Source organism: Lytechinus pictus, chromosome 10 (genome assembly GCF_037042905.1).
Source record: "Lytechinus pictus isolate F3 Inbred chromosome 10, Lp3.0, whole genome shotgun sequence".
Lineage (NCBI taxonomy): Eukaryota > Metazoa > Echinodermata > Echinoidea > Temnopleuroida > Toxopneustidae > Lytechinus > Lytechinus pictus.
The window spans coordinates 27,742,494-27,759,185 of NC_087254.1; the positions used below are offsets into that span (position 1 = coordinate 27,742,494).

Below are 16,692 nucleotides of genomic sequence, written 5' to 3' on the forward strand. Positions count from 1 at the left end.
TCAGCTTCACAGATAATCCCAAGTAAGGATATCGCTAATCACTGATCAAATTGAAACATCAATGATATGAGGGGAAAGTGCGCTGACAATGCAGGCAACTGCCATCTATTGTGGTAATTGAGGATATTGCTTACCAAGGAAATCGATTTCAGCTTGAGCCAATAAAACTCAAAAGGTACCCCTATAAACAAATCAACCAAACATACTAAAAGAAAAATAGTAAGGGTAAAATAATTATACTTGTGACAAAGTCAACCTGGACGGGATACTTAAAAAATGTCAAATGTCGGTCAAGCTTGAAATGAGGCTATTATCTATATTATAGTCCCAAACAAAGTTCTGATTAAAAAAAAAATATGTTGTGACGTCATGGATAGAGCATCTCGTGAACGACTTTGGCGAAGCTTGATATTGATATAAACGCTTCTTGCAATTTACCCCAGAGATGAGGATGGAGTCTCCTTCATTTACGTTTTTTCCAATGTTCATTTCTTTTCACGGCGATCAGTTATATATTCACTTCATATTTTCTTTATTACCAGTACGTGTTTGCAATCATAGTTATTATAATTTTCCATCTAGTTATATGCAGTCCGAAAGATAATCAGCGTAAAAATTGCACTTACAAATATCTCGTAAATTTCTTGAAAAGCAAAGTTTATTCATAACGTATTACAAACGGCACATGAATACAATTTCGATTATTGAAAAAAAAGTGAAAGACAATGGAATAACACTTCCGAAGGGAAAACCATTATTATAAACTGTCTGTAACAGTTCTCATAGCAAGGTATTGATTACTTATCCTGAAATTAATGTGCATGAAATTTTCAGTCAGTACATACTAAAAATGCAATAGAAATACATGTAGCTTAATAAATCGTAAATAATATTTCGTGCAGGTATTAAAACAGTCAAATTTGAATAAGTATAGCAGCATAGACATAAATAAAACTATTGTTAAGGTCAATTTTACGATTTTAATTTGTAATTAAATTCTTAAAATTTCCAATGAAAGAATAGCTGCTACCAACGACATTTACGATATTGGAGTATTTTAGTTAGATTCATTACCATTTCTAAACACGTTGACATGCATACAATTAAATAAATTCTAATAGCTGTCACTTTTTGTTACATTACTTTAAAACAACCAGAACATTTATCATTATCCATCCGCTGTCATTCAAACTTCTACCAATCGGTTTCTCTGTTTGCCCATACCTTCCATGAAAGTTTGATCTTAAAATGTCTGATTATCCTTGTAAAAATATCAATCTCATCAAAATCTGGGCAGGTGGGATGAAGTAATAGCATGTAAAGAAACATAATGCACATAACAACGCAATAGATAACTAAACACCGAATCATGCCCTAATTATGATTTCGTCATTAACAACAAGACATCCATACACTTCATTAAAAAATGTATTTGTGTGTTGTGTGTGGGTGGGCGTAAATGTGTGTGTGTGAGTGTAGGTGAGTTGAACCTCCTATAGCACCGTGGTAACTGCATCTAATAACAAACGTGATTGTGAGTGACAGAGGCCAAATCAATTAAACGTCAATATAATTACAGGCACGCTAATAAATCCATTTTGTCTACCATTAATCTGAATTCGGGTTTAGATTAATAGAAGAAACATCCGTGACATAGCAATAAATAAATATGTACAATATTCAAACGATTCACATATTATCATCTTGATTTTGATTACTTTAATCTCAAATCAAAGTCGATCCAATAAATTGTCTTTGATTATAAAATTAGATACACATTTCAATTTTCCAAAATAAAAGAAATTAAAGAGTTTAATATTCAAATATCCATTTCATTTTAAGAGATGATGTATGTTCGGCACATCCGAATTAGCTATATCTCAGTAATCTACACGTATACTATATTGAACCTGAGCACAATTATAAAAATCCCGAACGAAAACGGCCCTGACTGACTTCATGATTTCTAATTCTTAGAAAGGGGAGAAGTAACACAATATAAAACCAAAACATACTGGAGATTATAAAACACATGTAAAACTTAATAACATTATACATAATTTTGTAAAAGAAATGACACATTTAAATATGATTTTAAAAAACGAAGAAAAAGTGATACGACATATAAGCAACATTGAGAGCAAGTTCAGACTATTTTATGCTAAATATCACACACATTCCAAGGTACAATATTTGAAAGAAAAGTCATATAGCTTTTTTCTACGTGATTTTATCTATAATATAGTAACAGTTATCTCATGTACTGAATTACTCCGTCACATGAAAAAAACATGAAAAAAATACTGCATAGTAAGTTAAATATTTTAACAGAGCTTTGAACATGGAAAGGAAAGAACGCATACAATATAATTGGGTGCAAGAAAACTGTATAAATATAGAAAAACATAAATAAATGTCACAAATATCTTCAATTTTGATTGCTATACCTAGACAAAGGAAAGTGCTGCATAAACGTCAACATGATCAAAGAACATTCAATGGAAGCTCATTAGATTGAAATTATGTCATCAATATTATCATTCTTGGTGTTTTAAAAAAAAAATCAATTGAAAACCGGGATACAGTAGTATTTGACATGTATAACAAAAATGTACATTTGATTAGAATTGATCATTCATTTTAAATTGATTATGTTGCTACACATAGTGACGGACTTGCCAATCTCAATCAAAGTGCTTTGGGACATTATGAGACAATGCATTTTAGATTCCCTGACAAATGGGTACAATTTATATTTTGCATATACATATTTCAAAAGTATAAAGAAACCCAAGAAAATGATCGAGGACAGCAGAGTGATATTTAATCTTGAAAACTGGTCTAGCTTATTTTTCCTCCAACAACTGATAAAAGCTGAAGAAGCGTCCTAGGGGTGTTTCATGAAAGGAATTGTCAGGTATCATTTTCCACGAAACCTTCTATATCCGACATTTTACTTAATTAAATCTGAGGTTCAGAACATACATAGAAGATAGAGTCGAAAACTTGGTCGGCCGCAAGCCTTGGTGCCAGTTTAAAGACCAAAGTGACTTCAAATTATTATAGCTGATTGTACGATCATGATGACGTCACTATGAATAGAAATCGAATTCGTTTTTTTATAGCCAATTAGTTTGATATCCGACTGTGGCCAAAATGATTTTCCATATTTGAATATTCATAGAAAATATCATTGAAATAATTTGTTCTAACATATGATGGTAGCTGGTCGGTTGTAAAGTCTGCTGTGGACTAAATGTATTTATCAATTTTGTGTGTGATTTCATCACGGCATTTGGGTTCAGACGATCCAGTCCCTGTAAATCGAATGTCAAGCCATATGGATGACAATAATTTGTTCAACATAATGTTGGTTTAAAGCGAATATATCTAAGTATTCATATAAAATGTCTATTCTACTTTCTTTTCTCGCCGGCCACAAAAGTGACAGGCTGCTATTAACAATAAGATAATGAGAATAAACGCTAAAGAGGCTAGAATTGCGATGATGATAATCCAATTCTCTTCAAGGCTTGTCGATGGTGACTGTGATGGGGCAACGAGTCCTGGAAATGAAATAAGAAAGATACAGTAGGTATTAATAACAATTTAAATATCTGATTATTCCCAGTTTCCCTGTTGACATTTTAAAAAGTCATCATTACTTTGACTCAATGAAAAACTCTGTTCGAGTGACGCTGAATAACTTGAATAATCTGCAAATCTATTTTTCCAAGCAGAAGTTAATTTCTACTCTACATAATTATACTCGGATTGCATTCTCTTCATTTGAAAACCGTTATATCATGTCATAAAGCAACAATATTATACAACTGGATAGAAACAATCCTAACGATATCATGAAATGAGTAAATCTCAAATCTTTGCATCAACAAAATAATGTGCAATTACTGATGAGTAAACACCAGTTATTCGACCTCTTGTTTAATTTTTTTTTTTGAAACCATTTCCCTAAGAGACAATGAATGATTTTGATTCTTATTACAGCCACACCCCTTCATTCACCATCAAATTAACTTATAGCGTAATACCCCTGGAAATGATATCTTACTTGTTTCGCAGTCTAAACCAATTGTATCTGACGGACAAGCACACACATAGATTGATCGAAGATTCATACACCTTCCTCCGTTTTGACAAGGATTCGAGCTACAGTGATCAATTTCTGTTGAATTGAGAAAAAAAAATATTCATGTAATGATAATTACTAACTGTGTGTCACTCACTTGTACATAACATGCATCTAACGCTTCCTTCATTATCGCTCTACAAGAATGCAACATTTTTAAACTAGCTTTATAAACATGCTAAGATCAGCAGTTCCACACTCTGCATTTTACATAATAACTTCCTGCCAGGTCACATTTACCACACGTGTATTAGGTTTAGTGAAGGATGAATGAACTCAATGAAGGTAATTATCATTTGGAGTATGATTTTAAATTAGGACAATTAAATGCAAGCGAATATACATTTAATGGGACTGTAATAAGGATTGGTAGATAATAAATTGCTGATCAGATGCAAGATGACCTGTAGCTGTAAAGAAATACTTAAACAGTATTGATTTTTTTTTCAAGGGGACAGAAATTTTTGTACCAGAGTTTGAAATAATTAATGTTACGAGGGGTCCAGCAAGCTATGCAATATCTATCCTAACTTTGCCATTTAATTGTATTTGAAACGGTTTATTAAACAAATATTGAAAATACAAATTGCGAAGTGATATTAGGTCAAGAATATTGTGAATAATAACCTCATTAATACAGACGGATCTTGCAATTAATTTCTACACTACCCATGGTATCATATGATTTTTTTGTAAGTGATAGTGGAATGGTTTTTCATAAAATATATTTATCCTAATGATTGCAAAATAACTGATAAATTACAATGAGATGAAATTTGCTATTGAGTCCATCGAGTCTGCATTATATAGTTCGTTATGGTATTTTTGGTAACACTACATTTACTCCAGTCTTAGTATCTCGGAGGGCATAGGGATAGAATTAGGATTGCAATATAATTTTTGGTTCAGAATAAAGTAAAGATAAGGATTAGGGATTATTCAGTTTTGGAGGTTAGATTTTATGTTAGACTTCATGTGCAGATCCATTTTTTCGGTGTGTTATTTGGGTAATGAATGAATTAATTGACATTAATCTGTTATCGATTGAGAGCGAAACTTGTCATCAATGTATTCTTACCCTTTTCGCAGAACAATCCTTCGTATGAAGTCGGGTCACATCGACATTCATATGCTTCGTTTGAGATCGGAAGGCAAGTTCCATTGTTCAGGCACCTATGATTTCGGCATACGTCATCAGCTTTATCAATCAAGGTTTCGTGTAAACAAAACAAAAGTTGAAAAATTAGTACTTTTGTGTGCCCGCCCATTGACGTGGTATTACTTCAAATTAACAATCCCGATGGTAATTAAATAACCTTTAAAATAAATCAATCTAGAAGTAAATCAAATGAATTCTTTGCTTATTTTGTGTCTGCGTTCATCGATCATCAGTTGTCTTCAAACACCAAAATGATATTGGTAATATCCCTTTCACTGCATTAGAAACTGAATATGTTCCTTTGCCTGAAAAGACAAGTTATTCTACATGTTCTATATACCTTTATATTTTATCTTGCAGTCATCTAACTTCTGACCAATGATCAATCATTATTGTTACAATGCGAAACTGTGATCATTAAGAGTATTGTGATTTCTGTCCGCTATCCATGCGTGTAGGTTGTAAATTTTGATAATGATAATAAAACACTAAAACAAAACTGTTTGTATGATTAAGTGTTTCAGGCTGTAGCGATCGCATTTTTGTTTTCTACAGATAATGTGAAATTAATGTAAAGCACTTACATATTGAACACACGGAGCCAGAAAATCCCTTTGTACAAACACACTGTGCAACACCGTTCTGTTTGACACATATACCACCATTCTGACATACCGTGCTATCAGAACAGATCTTTCCCAATGGATCAGCTGTATTGGAAAAGATACAAAGCTTTTATTGGGGCAAATGAGCATAAAGACATTATTTTAAAGGAATATATAAACATAACCAACCTAAAGATTTAAGCCTTGCATCTGCCCCATATGATTGATTTTAAGAAGTTGAATGAAATATTTAAAGATGGGAATATGAAAAAGAAAATGAGACAGAAATGCAAAGAAAAACAAGGAACAGCATACGAAATAGGTACACGTTTTCGAACTCTATATTATTTCAACTGAGAAAAAATGTTAACCGCCGTGCACCCAATTATCCCGCCAACCTTGTCAGTGGCCATTGGACGACTTTGGAAGTTGGGGGCTACTTAGCTGAATGGAGAGGGGCGCTGAAATGCAACCCCCCACAATCAGATGGTAATTTTTACGTTTTGGTACATTTGTTTTAGTGCGGGTTGGTCTGTGTGAGGAGGGGGGTGGGGTCTTCAGCCTTCCCCTAATCCAGCCTCGATTCCGTGTCTCCTGCCTGTGCACAATGATGAAAAATTCTACTATGATCAAGAGCACCTTACCTGTTCTGCAATCATCACCAATCCATCCATCAGGGCAGTTGCAGAAGAATTCTCCTGATGATGGTTCCATACAAGTGCCTCCATTTTGGCAGGGTAAGCTACGACAGCCTCCGCGGGCTGCACGAAGGGAGAGAAAATTAAAATAATGAACTTTTTTTTTCAAACTGTGCACAAGGGCAATTCATTCGAACCCCCCTTTACGTTAAACATGTAAGTTAAAATGATATTTAAAAATTTAATTCTTCTTAAATTCAGCTTAAATCACAATGTAGTCATTGTCTCGTAACCTGAATATACAACGGAAGAAAGATTTTATAAAATGTTCAAATGAAAAAATATTACAGGCACCATCATTATTATTATTATTATTTTTTTTTTTTTTTGGGGGGGGGGGGGGGTTAAAAATATAATAATTTTTAGTAGACTTACATCCCCGGCAATCAGGTCCCATGTTAGCATCGCAGTTGCATCTAAATCCATTGACCTCGTCTGTGCAATCGTATCCATTCAGACAAGGGCTACTTGCACATTCATCGATTTCTGAGGAGATTTATGCATACATGAATACGACTGGTCAGCAAATAGAGTGAGGCCATTCAATTGAGGTTCTCAATATCAAAGATGTCACAACGGTAATGAACTGCTAATCCATTGATATCTGTCATTTATGAAAGGATTTTTGCTCTGTCAGAGACACGTACTGTAATGCTTCACATAGCTGGACTTGTTTAGAAGGTTTCTAACTAAATATCCATGACTCCCTTACTACTGCTACAATGACATATAACATGTCAACATAAGTAGCAACTGTTAAAAAAATCGAAAGGATGCTTGAGATGGAATGATTTTATGCTGTCTATATTAGTCAGTCTGTAGCACCCCCTGTTATTTCTTAAGATCGGTAAAGGGGACTTAGGTTATCTCTATTCCAAGGTTTTTTCCTCTACTGCTCTACAAACAGTGCAATTGTTTCTCATTGAAAAGTTTCCATCTATCATTTCACAACCAAAAGCTGAACGGGACATGACACAATTGATATTCACCCCTAAATGATGAATGAAACAGCTCACAGTATATTGCTATTTGGTATGGTAAGGTATTGACATCCAATCTGGCATTTACTCACCTAGTTCACAGTTTGCTCCAATATAGCCATCTGAACATACGCAGGTGTACTGTATATCATTACCCTGAGGTGGGACGCAGAGGGCACCATTCTGGCATGGGTTTGTATTGCAGATGGTGGATCCCGCACCTGATAATGATAGAAATCATCAAATCTTCATGATTTTTAAGGTAAGTAATACCAAATTTTACAATGGGTAATTAAGTTGCATGAAAAGGATATATTGTAAACAACCATAAATATAAAAAAGGGGGTTCAATTTTTTTCAGTACTTATTGAAAAGGAATTGAGTAATAATATACATTGATAAATGTGATGTAATTTCAAATACTTTTCTTTGAAAAATACCTCATTAGTAAACAAACTTGTAACAACATAGTCACTTAGTTTGAATAGACATACGTTTATTGTGAAATTAGTTACTTGTGTAAAGTTAACATAACGTTACATTTCTTCTGTCGACGAAGCCTTTCAATATCATGACAAAATTGTTCATATGTTAATTCTAACGAACCCACTTTGCACGTAGAAAGAACGAAAAATTTTCGATTGAAACACACCTCATCTTTTCAGGAGTTTACTTCCTCGATCCTCATTTATTATAATCCAGTTCATAGTTAGCTCATGATTACCTCTTGTCAAGTGACCTTCCCATTTTTTATTAAGATGAACACTTTCAAAAGAAGATGTTGAATAAGCTTTCTAGACATTGCATCCTATGGTTTTAAAATTCTTTGAAAGAAAGACCAGGTGACTTGAACAGTATGTCAGTGATCAAGTTTTGAGATTGTTTGTGGTATTGTCTACTTTTAGTAATTACTTGGGCTACTTTCAATTACCAACGATTGTGAACACTTACTGTAGTTACTCTTCGGAGAATGTGATGAAAAGAATGTTTTAAAAGAAATATATGAATAATCAGTAAATCACAAATTCCTATGTCAGTGAATATGAAAAGCACCTTGATGGTTTATCTCAAATGACCATTTACTGCTCATGCGCAGTTACAACTGTGAAAAGGCTCACTGAGTTTTCAGTATGACATCGATCACAATTGCACCATAATGAAATAATTAACTCCATGTTCTCAAACCCGTAAAGATAAATAACTTACTTGTCTCGCATCGGTCACCACTGAATGTATCGCAACACTGGCAGGTAAACATATCTAAACCGTTGATACACGTTCCATCGTTAAGACACGGATCACTACTGCATTCATCGATATCTGAGGGTAATCAAGAAAATCAAAAGGCAAAGAAAAGTGGTGGAAACATGGATGATATATAGGTAATGAAAAACGGTATATCTGTGTATGTTAGAAGGGAAAGAAGCAAATAAGGAAATTATAGTGGTGGACTACTGTGTATGGAGTATGAAAATTGAATTGCGAGGGGATGGGGGATATGATAAGGGTTGAATGATAAATGAAAGAGAAAGAAAAGTTGGAGAGAGAGATAAAGAGTGAGATAGGATGGGGGAGAAAAAAGAGGGAAATTTACTGCTCTCTTGATGTGTGCTTAACTTGGGAGGTCTTGCGATATTCATTATTTTCATACATCCAAACAATTTTTGGGGTCGCTTTAAGGCTAAAAAAATTCAAAATCATATAATTAACAAGAGAAATACAGCTGGGGGATAATTAATAGACCATACAATATGAGAGCTTAGTGGAAAGGAGGCCAATTTCCCAAACTGTATATCAACAACAGCACAAGTATAAAATCACAATTTAGACTTTTGCATTGCAAAATTTATAATGGACAGAAGGATATTTTTATTGTTATTCTAGGAGCCACAGGTTTGATGACATACCAATGTTACAGCGTTCTCCAGTCCACCCATCATTGCATATACATTCAAACTGGTCACCGTTCTCCATACAGGTTGCACCGTTAGCACACGGATCTTCATCACACGGTCTCTCTTCAGTCATAGCTGCACAAGAGAATATATTTATAAGTTACTGATATTAAAATACAAGGCATTGGATGAACAATTTAATGTGTGAAATTATCATGTGAAAATAGTATTTATCCATGAAACACACTTTTATCTTTAAAAATTATTACTACCCTCACGATTTTAGCTGACGCTAAAAAAGTAACAAATTGATAATTCAATAACTAGCAAGTCTATTACTCCATGCACTATATATCTAGCTGCTACAGAGTAAATGACAGAATTAAAGAAATTTCAAACCAAGTAATAGAAACATACTATATTAACATTTCAAATTAAATTGAAAACATATAAATACAATTAAAAAAGGGGGATACATTGCTGCTGCTGCCAATGGTTCATCATTACTGGCATTTTTATTCTACGGTAACAATTTACAAACGAAGTAATGTGTTTTTCTTATAATGTAAAATGCTGATGGACCGGTTCGAAGAATTTTGGCGATTTTAATGAAAGTCAATCGATATTTCTATGGCACTAATTTCTCGTAGTTTTCTGATATAAATACTCACGGGAAATGAGGCAAGCATCGTCTACAAAACCTCGAGGACACAGACAGGAGTAGCCATCAATATCACTGTAACATTGGGTTCCTTCTGGGCAGGGATCACTGGCGCATGCATTCATTTCTGGATGAAGTATAGATAGGCATTAGGTATTATTTTGATACACGTTAGAAAATGGTGAATATTCATTTATGAAACTCTTTTAAAAATTAAACATATGGCAGCAGGTATATTGACGGCATATATTCACCTGCTCGTATTTCTCCCATCACACCCTTGCAGGAACATCATTTTATATACGTTGTGAGCAAATCATTAATGCAGTTGGAACTTTGATTAATATGCATTTTTGATTCCCTGTAGTTTGTGGATTTCCCACCATGCTTTGTATTTTCTTAAGTAACAAGCACTAGCATTGATGACTTTGTTCCTTCTTAATATTTGTAAAGTATTCCAACCCTCAATGGGTATGTCCTCATACCTGAGTACCGTTAGTTTAATAGCCAGGATTGATTAAAGAGAACGCTGTTTATCTAATAAGGGCCTCCATTTTTGCATTACAACTTTCCTTGTAAAAGGTGATCCATGGAAAGAAATATGGTGGCGTATAATGCACCCGATATTCTGAGGAGGCTTGTTTTTTTGTTGTTGAAAAAGTGCAATGCAGGTGAAGCGTGCAAAAAAATATTGTTAAAGATTTGATAGTTGAAAAATTCAAATTAGATATTTATTTAAGAAAATTCAATGTGTTGGCACCCAGTTTACACATAGCTTAATATTATGATGCTGAAATATACAACACATTGAGAAACTACATGAATGAGATTCTCTTGAAAATTTTGAGAGAAGCCTCCAACCCAGTTCCTTCAGTTCGCCAGTAAAATCAATACGCTATTTGACTCATTATAGAGATCCTTTATCTAAAGAACACATGGAAAGGAAATGAATTGAGACAAAGACTTACCGATATAGGTTTCACATAGTGTTCCGGTGTAGTAACGATCACACAGACAATCGAATTTATTTTGACCGTTAACGCAAGAACCACCGTTCAGACATGGACTAGACGTACATTCATCAATCAGATCTAAAGAAAGAAAGAAATACAATAAATCATGTTATTACTAATTTGAAAATAATATTATTACTAATTCAAGAATAATATAACATATAATAAACAATTTATTGTCATATTAACAACCAACTCTTCTACATGTTCACGTTATTGCATTATCCACAATCTAAGCTTCTCGAAATCACAATTAGAAGATGTCATTTAATTATACATTAGGTATGGAGCTAAAAGCCCCGATGTTGGTAACATATAGAGCGTTATTAAGATATCTTGATGTAAAATAAACAAATAAGAAAATATGTATTTTTTAAGGCATTGTATGTTGAATAGCCACCATCCTTCCAAAGAGACAAATGACTTTATAATTATGTATATCTGTAATACCATACATATTATGTATGTTATGACTATTGTGTTGTATTTCATTTGTTAATTCATATGATACTTCAATCTTTACCTGCATTGTCAACGGTGACGTATTTCACCCTAAAGCCATTCTCTGTCTTGCTCCCATCCGATGTGAACAAGGTCCATACGAGGTTATCCGTCGTCAAGAAAGATGGTGCAACGTCTAACCCGGACGCGTAGATGACGCGGGAACCGAGGTCATTGATGTCCTTGCCGTTGCCTACCGATACGAAGTCGTAGTTGAGTTCAGTCGCCATGGCAGGGAAGGACACCCGGATATGGCTTCCTGGAGGTGTCTGTATCAGCCAGAGGCAGTACTGGTTGTTCTCGTAGTTGGCGGGGTAGTTGGGTGAGCTTAACGTCAGTTCCCCATTGGTAGGAATAGTGTAATTGCGGTTGCAATCTCCCTCTGATTAAAAACAAGTTAAATGAGTGTTATCCTTTAATCTTAATTATGAAGTGGCAGTAAGGCGGGAATTCACATTAGCGTATTCTTAGCAAATCTATTAATGGGACATTTCATTCTATAACCTTTGTCTATATATCTCTTTAGTCTACATATTCAATAACCGAATTATCGTAACAATAGGATTACTTATTTCTTGGAATATGATGCAAGATGTCCATAATCTAAGTGAAATATCCAATAATTTCTAACATATCAATCAATTGTAACGTTATCAATTTTAAGTTACTGTTCAATGATGCAAAAATATCGAGTTGGTTGATTTATTCATATGATGCACAATTTGCCAATGTATGAAAGTGAGCAAAGCGGACATTCAAAATATCTATTAATTAGTTATTTATGTTACTCTAAGCTTGGAGTAGTCCAAAATTTTAGCCTAATCAGGACTGTCAATTTGACTGTTTCGACTTGAGATATAAAGCGATGCGATATTTATTTTCACTATATATTGACCCTTTTCAGGCACCGCATGACGACCTTTATATTAACCTCTGTATCATTGTTTGAACATTGAATACTTACGCAATTCACATCTGTCGCCTCCCCATTCAATGGGACATTGACATATGAAACCATTGACTTCATCAATACATGATCCTCCATTGAGACAAGGTCCACTCGCACAGTCGTCAACATCTGTAAATTAAAAGTGTCATTAGGTTTGGTCATTTATTTATAATATTATTGGTACATACAATACAACAAATACAACAGTTTTACAACAAGGTAGAGGGCAGGGGTTGAGAAAGGTTTTGGGGATTAAAAACCTGAAGCTATCACAAGTCACAACCTTTTCCCTCGCTCTATTTTTTTTAAGTATGACCTACGGAACTATCTTTTTGTGTACCTAAATTCCACTTTATGTGTATTCTATTAAATAGCTCAGTATTGACCACCAACCCCAGAAGAGGGAAAGTCATAGCTTCCAGTCCATGAATACCAAAGACTTTTCAAATGGACTTTTACCTTCTACGCAGATGATAGCTTTACTATAATGTAAGAGAGTAAAATAACATTATGCAGGAGAGATCGAAAGATAAGCTAGAAGTTGAAATAGTTCCTCAATTGATAAATTCATCATCATCATCATCATCATTATTATTATCATTATAATATTGATAATTAAATAATTTTAATGACTTACTCTCATCGCAAGTGACACCACGGAAGCCTGGGAAGCAATCACATGTATACCCATTGACCATGTCAATACAATCTCCATTTATACACGGGCTACTGACACATTCATCAATATCTGAAATAAATAGAAATAAAAATCATTACATCGCCGTTGATATTTAGGATACTAAATTATAGCCTTACCCTGGTATACACACTGGGTTACTCTTATAGTAACTTTGCCATCCAATTGTAACTGCCAGAATCAAGGATTCTATGTAAGTTACCATTACATGGCAAAGTTACCACTATAACAGTAACTTTTATGCAACAGGACCCTGAACTTTATGTACTTCTAGCACGTTTGTAAAGTAATCTCTTGAAACAAATATGACATTGTCACTTTGGATAACGTCAACACCAGTGGCGTAATGAGCCAAAGTTTTTGAGGTGGAGGATATGGGATGGGGGAGGAGCAAAAGTGATATATATAAAGATGACAGCAAGCGAGTGATTTTTTTAAATTCTTTTGATATACAGATATAGTTTTTCATTCATGTTTTCCCTTTTTTCATACATTTACTGATATTTAACATTCTTTGAAATGATAAAAATGATAATGCACCTTCCAACGCGTACTTTATTACATGATGGCATAATATCACCTGCTATGCCAAAGAAAACAAAAATCATTAAATTCTAAGAAACAACGATTTTTAGAATAACTGGCCCAGGGGTGCTTATGAAGTCATCTAAACTTACTGTCATCACAGAGAGTTCCTGTCCATCCTGATAAACATATACATGTGAATGAATTGATACCATCCACGCATATTCCACCGTTCTGGCAATTGTTTGGGTCACAGTCATTGATGTCTGAAAGTAAGATTGATAACATTCAGAGAATGAATTCAATGTAACGAAAAGGTTAATACAGCGCTATTTTTAAATAACATCATGTACAGTATAATATATCTTATTTCAGTCCTAATTTGAAATTGCCTTAACAATTTAAACACAAAATAAATCAATACATTAAATATTTTGTAATTGGGACATCTGAATATTATGTTGATTATTTGAATAAGTTACCATCATACATAGTTAATATCTAGCAATCATATCTCGATTATAGCTTCCAATATTTGTTTATTCAAGGTTTCTTTAAAAACAAGTAGTTCCTTATCAGTTTCTCACTTGACGAGAGATACTTCATTTCAATTACAGGAATATCGTATTTACACGCTGTCATTACACATTAAGAATGCTATACTTACTTGTTTCACACCGGGTACCAGTAAATCCCAACACACATTGACAAGTAAACGAGTTATCACCATCGAAACAGACGCCTCCATTTAGACAAGGATCACCAGAACAATCGTCACCCTCTGGAAGACGAAAGACAAAAGAAAAAAAAAACGATAAAAATTGTGACATAAATGTTAAACCAATTTTTTATATTGCAATTATGGTTATATTGTTGTATATCCAGTCCATATGGAGCTCAGCAATAAGCAATTTACCGCAATGTGACAAGGAAGATGAAATCAAGAGTAAGTACGATCCCATATAATTTTTCACATCTACTTAGTCACGACCTCGAACTATTGGGTAAAAATCATACCGCCTTTACTGCTGTGAGGTTGCTGAAAGCATTTTGGTGTACATTGTAGCCTTTTTTTAATCATTACTTTAAATTCAAAAGACAATATTTCATCATGTTTACATTCTTATGATTAACTCAAGATTTATGTATTTATTATATGCATAGTGTGGGTGTTGGAAAGAGTACCCAATAATACTGCTATCATTTCTGTTGCCATACAAAACGTATATACAATGGGAGAGTTACCAGCTTCTTAGATAGCCATCTCTTATAGTTTTGGACGAACCTGGATACTTACCAATTTGGCAGTTTTGACCAGAGAAACCAGGAAGGCATCTGCATTGGTATCTATTCTCAAGATTGTCACAGGACCCTCCGTTCTCACAAGGCTGACTGAAGCATTCATCAATATCTGATAAGAAATAAAATATTGGTTCAAGAAAGGTTGCAAGAAGTTCAAGTGTAATTCAAACCAATTTAAGTTGGCGGCAATTCTGCAACATTTTGATTAACACAAATATAAGCTGCTGTGATAAATGATTGGAATAATCTGAATCAAAAACTATTTTACCCACATCTAAAAACATAGTGTTATTTTCTTTAATACAAAGGACTGTTTTCTGAGATTCTGAATAGGAATGAGAAAAAATTCAAAAGCACCAGGGGCCCGTTGCATAAAACTTTTTACCTGAGAAAACTCAGGTTGTTTTTACCGGAATTTTAGCCCTGTGTTAAAGTCAATGGCGGAAATCTGACTAACCTTAGTTTTCAGTTTTTACCAGAATTTTCTCAGGTAAAAAGTTTTATGCAACAGGCCTCAGGTTCCTATAAGGTTTTGAAATATCGTATTACGATTTCGAAAGTTGAGACATCATCCTCAATAAGAGAACGCCCTTGTAACTCCTGCGCTTACGAATCTCTTGGATTACGAAATCAACATTACTATATGTTGCTAAATATTATTGAAAATATCATCTGGCGATTTCCTTAGAAATTTACGATTCCATATATGTGGCACGATCCAGACATGACTTGTTTTTAAATCATTGCTCATATGAACAGTTTAATGCTCTCAGATTATCATGTCTTGAGGAGTGAAGTAAGAATGGAAAAGAATATGGTTCGGAGTAACAAGAAAGTTGACGATTGTATAGAATCGTCTTATATTGATCAAAATCATTTCGAAAAAATATAAATAGGAATGTAGATTTATTGTAGATAAACTTACCTTCATCGCAAAGAACACCAGTCCACCCAGGTCTACAGGAGCACGTGTATCCATCAATACCATCTACGCATTCTCCATTCACACATGGACTGCTAGCACATTCATCAATGTCTAAAGGGTGTAAATAAAAAGATTTGTGACTCGTAAAACACCAGTAGATCAATGATGATGTAAAAAGAAACTAATGATATTCCGCTTTTATAGAGCGCTTAATGAATCGGAACCTCGTCCCTAAGTGCTTTGCTGATATATCATTACCCGGGTCACCGGAACCTGACATGCGCGCACACATTGTAGGCACTTCACCCGCTCATTGAGGAACATCCCAACAAGATTTTCAAGATACTACATACTACATGGGCTTTCGCATCCTATTGGGTTACCCATTTAACACCTGGTAGAAAGTGGCAAAGTGTGGATCTACGCCTTGCTAAAGGATTCTAGGCTTACGTGAGAGTCGAACACACAACCCAACTGATTACAATGAGAGGGTCCGAACCGCTACATCGCGACGATTCCACAGTGCAGTAGTATTTTCTAGGAGGAATTAATTATGGCCACGCAATACCAATCTAGTGATACTATAAAATATGTCTTTGTAAAATTGTCGCCAGATGTATTAAGAACTCTTT

At 34.3% G+C, this 16,692-nt stretch overlaps 1 protein-coding gene across 1 annotated transcript in view; it reads right to left on the reverse strand.

The window, feature by feature from the left end:
• Positions 1-636: 636 nt before the first annotated feature.
• The window catches only part of LOC129269399 (neurogenic locus Notch protein-like), a 50,604-nt gene continuing 34,548 nt past the window's right edge, over positions 637-16,692 (reverse strand). Inside the window, exons 32-49 of the mRNA XM_054906895.2 lie at positions 16,061-16,171; positions 15,131-15,244; positions 14,501-14,614; positions 13,986-14,099; positions 13,249-13,359; positions 12,627-12,740; positions 11,685-12,044; positions 11,117-11,239; positions 10,159-10,275; positions 9,500-9,622; positions 8,799-8,912; positions 7,685-7,813; positions 6,988-7,098; positions 6,559-6,675; positions 5,894-6,019; positions 5,229-5,348; positions 4,073-4,186; positions 637-3,566 (exon numbers count right to left, since the gene is read on the reverse strand). Coding sequence (XP_054762870.2) covers positions 3,412-3,566; positions 4,073-4,186; positions 5,229-5,348; positions 5,894-6,019; positions 6,559-6,675; positions 6,988-7,098; positions 7,685-7,813; positions 8,799-8,912; positions 9,500-9,622; positions 10,159-10,275; positions 11,117-11,239; positions 11,685-12,044; positions 12,627-12,740; positions 13,249-13,359; positions 13,986-14,099; positions 14,501-14,614; positions 15,131-15,244; positions 16,061-16,171 — 2,387 coding nt within the window. The 3' untranslated portion in view covers positions 637-3,411. The remainder of the gene's footprint in view (positions 3,567-4,072; positions 4,187-5,228; positions 5,349-5,893; positions 6,020-6,558; positions 6,676-6,987; positions 7,099-7,684; positions 7,814-8,798; positions 8,913-9,499; positions 9,623-10,158; positions 10,276-11,116; positions 11,240-11,684; positions 12,045-12,626; positions 12,741-13,248; positions 13,360-13,985; positions 14,100-14,500; positions 14,615-15,130; positions 15,245-16,060; positions 16,172-16,692) is intronic.